The sequence below is a fragment of the Musca domestica genome, unplaced genomic scaffold (genome assembly GCF_030504385.1).
Source record: "Musca domestica strain aabys unplaced genomic scaffold, Musca_domestica.polishedcontigs.V.1.1 1, whole genome shotgun sequence".
Lineage (NCBI taxonomy): Eukaryota > Metazoa > Arthropoda > Insecta > Diptera > Muscidae > Musca > Musca domestica.
Window position 1 is genome coordinate 9,525,359 of NW_026712114.1, and position 5,730 is coordinate 9,531,088.

At 40.5% G+C, this 5,730-nt stretch overlaps 1 protein-coding gene across 1 annotated transcript; it reads right to left on the bottom strand.

The window, feature by feature from the left end:
* Window positions 1-1,568: 1,568 nt before the first annotated feature.
* LOC101900943 (NPC intracellular cholesterol transporter 2) lies at window positions 1,569-4,628 on the bottom strand. Its single transcript, XM_005175270.4, has 3 exons — window positions 4,487-4,628; window positions 2,004-2,114; window positions 1,569-1,933 (listed from the first exon to the last, which is right to left on the bottom strand). The coding sequence occupies exons 1-3, from the start codon at window positions 4,554-4,556 to the stop codon at window positions 1,617-1,619; spliced, it is 498 nt and encodes a 165-aa protein (XP_005175327.1). The 5' UTR covers window positions 4,557-4,628; the 3' UTR covers window positions 1,569-1,616.
* Between the last annotated feature and the right edge of the window lie 1,102 nt (window positions 4,629-5,730).

Below are 5,730 nucleotides of genomic sequence, written 5' to 3' on the forward strand. Positions count from 1 at the left end.
CCTTTGGCACGAATAATGGTCTTCAAATGGCCAATGAAACCGTCACACGCTGCACGAATGTTGTTCTGCGGTATTTTGGCCCATTCCCGACGAAGCGCTTGCCTGAGGTGATCGATACTTTGGTATTTTTTAGTGCCAACCTTTGCTTTCCGAAATATTCCAGACACAATAGTCCAACGGATTGGTATTTGGTGATTTTGTTGGCCATTGTGCGCTGGAAGTGAAGCGAGGAACCTCATTTTGTAACCATTCTTGGGTGGCGAGTGCTGAGTGCGATGGTGCTGAGTCCTGTTGGAATGTCCATGGTCTGCGGCCAAAATATTTGCGTGCCCAAGGCTTTAATACAGAATGTTTTCGCGATAATATTCGGCATTTATTCTGATGCCACGGTCGATTAATACGAGCGGAGAGCCACCATCGGCTGTTATGGCAGCCCACACCATCACCATGGCCGACGCTTGAGTTCTGGTGGCCAACCGAAGATGCATATGTTTAGTTAGCCTCTTTGGGAAGTAAACACGATAATTTTGTTCGTTTACAAACTGCTGTACAACGAATGTTTTCTCATCGGGGAAAACCAAATTCGGCAGTTCACCACTTTCGGCCAAGCGAAGCAACTCTTTAGGTCTTTTGGGTCTATTTTCTTTCTGTTGCAGTATAAGTTTTGGCACTGTTTGGAATTTTAATGGCTTTACCCCGAGCTCATTTTTCAATATTTGCCGAATGGAATATTGTGATATGTTCAGCTCACAAGTCATTATTCGGCCACTGGGTTTCGATCAAGTTACTTCTTTACTTTTCTCCCGACCACTTCCTTGACGTCGGGCTACGCTATGGTACGAGACACAAAATATTTATTCACATTTAAATGCTGAAGTGCTCTAACGATAGTCACTTGTGGTTTTCCAGCCAAATATAAAGAAATCACACTATCACGCTTGAATTCCATCACGAATAACTTTTTTCTGGAAAATTCTCACCAAAATGCTTTTGTACGCGATTCAACAATATAATGAGCTGTCACTGGAATAATTTTAACAGCTTTCGGATGAGTGGCTTAGAAATGACAGTAGTCTGAAGTTGGTTGTAGTTTTTTTCACTCACCCTGTATTCAATTCTTAGTATGTTTAAGTACTTTTCGTATCCTTTTAGTTTCAACCGTTTCGTCTAGGCGGGCCTTGATTCTCGGTCAGTCAGTCAGCCAGTTATTTCACTACTCCTATACCTCCAAACCTATATACAGAGTTCCATCTCTTCGCGATTGTTATATACCATGGTAAGGTGTTTTATACATTTAAATACTCTTTGTACATCTATAAATTGACTTTACCTTAGAAAATTCTAATGAATGTATCTTTCTAGTTCCCTTTGGTACTTTAAGGACTACTAAAAAACGTAACACTTTTTATACTTATATACTTATAAATCAGATTGTGATTAATTTTAAATAGCATAACTTACTATTTTTTATGTATTTTTACTTTTTATTTAATAATACAATAGCCTCTACAACTAATCACTGCCAGATTCAGTAAAATTTGTTTTTAGTTGTTGTTGTTTTTTTTTTTTAATTTATAAAAACTTCTTAATTAATACATTATTATTTTTGACAAAAATTACGCTGATCCATTCTCCAACAAAGGAGTGTTGGTGGAGCCTCTCTTCACTTTGATGTTGGCAACAAAACAGGCAATGGAATCGTCCTCCTCATCATTCAATGACACCTGAACACTGACCGAAATCTCTGGGTAGCTGGAGTCAATGTAAAAATTGAAAGCATAGACCACATCTTCGGTCTTGTCGATGGGGCAGGTGGCACCGTACATGAGATTATCGCAAACATTGGAAACCTCTTCGGGTAAATCGTATTTAACAGTTATGCCCAAGGTGGTGGCATGTACGACAGCATTCAGTTTGCGAATGTTATCCTTGGCTAAACAAAAGAAAGGATATGGAAGGATGAAATAATGGAAAGGAAATGTTAGGGGTATTCTTTGACTTACTTCCAACAAAATGGACATACATAACGGCTGTGGTACCCTTGACAACATTGCAGGGCATTTCATCACATCCAACTATGTCCACACTGAGGGGGAAGGGTTGACCTTTTTTGCCTGGAAATGAACAAAAATAAAGAGGATATAAGAAATCTTAATGTAAAAGTTACGCGATTTGAATTTGAGAACAATTGGAGAATGAAAAATATTTTGCGTTGGATATACCAAAAAGATCGGGTCGATATAATCCAGCTTCACATCTGATATAAGTGCCATACATATATTACGATTTGTGGAATTTTTGACAGAAATAATACAAAGTAAAAATTTAATACTATTTGGGGTTTAATTTTCTACACTCTACATTCTATAGCTAATATATTAGCAAGAAACTGGTTCATGTTGAAATAGGTTCCCTGGTTTATCTCATTAATTCTCTAGTTCACCTATTGAAAACTAGCTCACGAGATTCCAAGAGGTTCCCTTTTTAAGGAGCTCCACTAGATCCCCTTTGGAAATGGCTCACTAGTTTATCTATTGAAAACGGATTACTAGTTTATCCATTGAAATAGGATAACTGGCTCATCTGTGAGAAAATCTTCACATATTGGAACAGATTCAACAGTAGCCCATCTTTGGAATAAAATTCACCAGTGGTTCACCTATGGAAATAGTTTCACCAACGGAAATAGGGTTATCAGTGAATCATCCATGAAAATAAGTTCATCACTGGTTATGGATATAGGTTCACAATTGGCTCCCCTAGCGAGCATAGGTTCACCACTGGCTCCCATATCGACCATAGATTCACCACTGGCTCCCCTATCGACCATAGATTCACCACAGGCTCCCCTATCGAGCACAGGGTCACCACAGGCTCCCCTATCGAGCACAGGGTCACAACTGGCTCACCCATGGTCATAGGGTTCAGCATTGGCTCACCCATGGACATAGGGTTTACCATTGGCTCACCCATGGACATAGGGTTCACCATTGGCTCACCCATGGACATAGGGTTCACCATTGGCTAACCCATGGACATAGGGTTCACCATTGGCTCACCCATGGACATAGGGTTCACCATTGCCTCACCCATGGACATAGGGTTCACTATTGGCTCACCCATGGACATAGGGTTCACCATTGGCTCACCCATGGACATAGGGTTCACCATTGGCTCACCCATGGACATAGGTTCACCAGTGGCTCACCTATGGACATAGGTTCACCATTGGTTCACCCATGGACATAGGGTTCCCCATTGGCTCACCCATGGACATAGGGTCACCACTGGCTCACCTATGGGCATAGGTTCCCCATTGGCTCATCTATGGGCATAGGTTCCCCATTGGCTCACCTATGGGCAAAGGTTCCCCATTGGCTCACCTATGGGCATAGGTTCCCCATTGGCTCACCTATGGGCATAGGTTCCCCATTGGCTCACCTATGGGCATAGGTTCCCCATTGGCTCACCTATGGGCATAGGTTTCCCATTGGCTCACCTATGGGCATAGGTTCCCCATTGGCTCACCCATGGACATAGGGTTCACCATTGGCTCACCCATGGACATAGGGTTCACCATTGGCTCACCCATGGACATAGGGTTCACCATTGGTTCACCCATGGACATAGGGTTCACCATTGGCTCACCAACTGACATAGGTTCCAGATTGGCTCACCAATTGACATAGGTTCCCGATTGGCCCACCTACTGACATAGGTTCCCCATTGGCTCACCTACTGACACAGGTTCCCCATTGGCTCACCTACTGACATAGGTTCCCCATTGGCTCACCTACTGACATAGATTCCTCATTGGCTCACCTATTGACATAGGTTCCCCATTGGCTCACCTACTGACATAGGTTCCCCATTGGCTCACCTACTGACATAGGTTCCCCATTGGCTCACCTACTGACATAGGTTCCCCGTTGGCTCACCTATTGACATAGGGTTCACCACTGTCTCACCTATGGACATAGGATTCACCACTGGCTCACCTATGGACATGGGGTCCACCACTGGCTCACCTGTAGACATTGGATCATGGGCCCACCTTTTGAAATGGACCCACCATTAGCTCACCTTCCGGGAATAGGTTCACCATAGGGTTAACTGTGGCTTACCTAATGTAAATTGGCCCTCCCTACGTAGTACGTACACAATGGAAACAGACTCAAATATTGGATTAGACACACAACTTGCACACTTGTTGTATTTAGTTCGGGACAATCGGATTTTTTAGTGCATTTTTCATATTTCAATTTTTTTTTTCTAAAATTTTCTCAAAGTCCGAATTTTGTTGACTTAAATTTTTTAGATCCACTTAAAGGGATATAGTTTTCACAGCTTAAATTCTTTCAGGAACATTTTTGTGTAATGGTCGAAGTTTCTGCAAAGGTTTTTTTTCCATCGCCCCATTCTTCACCATATTTCCGATTTTTGGGAAAAAATCACTTTAAATTAATTAACGATCCTTAAAACTTACACTCCTTGACATTTGTGGCGCCAATACCGGCAATCATTAGAGCAACAACGATAACAAATAAAAATTTCATTTTGTTTGGTTTTTTTTCCTAGAAAGCGTGGCGAACTTCTCTAATGTTTATTTGGGAATATCTGAAATGAGACTATTTTAAATAGTACCTCATAAAATGTTTATATATCATGCTGCCGGTTTTTTTTTTCTTCCAATCTATGGTCTTGGTAGCAAAACAAATTGAACATTTATCAAATCTTACAGAGTTATTCCGCCGAAGAAACAAAATTCGGGTAGTCATCGATGCAGGTGTTCCGTTCAAATATCAGGGAAATATTCCAATATCGCGATAAGATAATGCGGGAGTACTACTACCCACAATTTCTTAAAATATATATTCATTGGATTTTCTAACAAAATCTACGTCAATTTATAGCCAAAGATCAACCTGCAGAACTATTCAATGTGTTTTGCAATAATTGCAAAGAAAACGCAAAGCTTATCAGTGAGAGTGAGTGGCAAACGAAGAGATTGCTTTGGCATTAACCCTACGAAGGGAACAGGTGTTCAAAATTGAATTTGAAATGTTATAACAAACTTAAGTAATTAAAAGAATTAGTTATTTGGAAACTATAATGGAATTAGTTTTGACATCGATAAGATTAATTGTTTACATTGTTGTGTTATCGGAACAGGGTATACGTGCCGCCCATGTCTCAAGGGTTCTTAAAGAAAGCATTTGTTATCTGAATCTATATATTTAGATTCATTGGCGATGACAAGAGCTAGACATGGTTTCCTATTTACATTATGGGTCAGTAAATAAGTCATAGATCAGGGTTGGTCAAAATCTAAAAGTGGTAATTTAAAACTTTAAGCTGGGCTCTTAATTAGAGGACTTCTGTTAAATGGGGTTAGCTTCAGCTATTTATGAGAGGCGTTTTTCTTCTTATGAACATTCCGAAATATAAAATTAACATTTTGATGTTAATGTTAACATTTTGAATTTGACTAACGTCTTAAAAATAGCCGTTATATGGATGCTATAAAAAGGCCTTGACCTGAATAGACAGTTTCCTGTCATAGACTGTAGTATCTACGACGTTAGAAACAAAATCACGAATAATGGGGGGGGGGGGGGGGGGTGGTGTCCGTTGTATGTGGGCTACACGATACCGTGGACCTACAAAGACATTTCTCTTTCAGGGGGTAAAATGCTTAGAAATAACTTCTAGGATGGATTTTTTAGACAA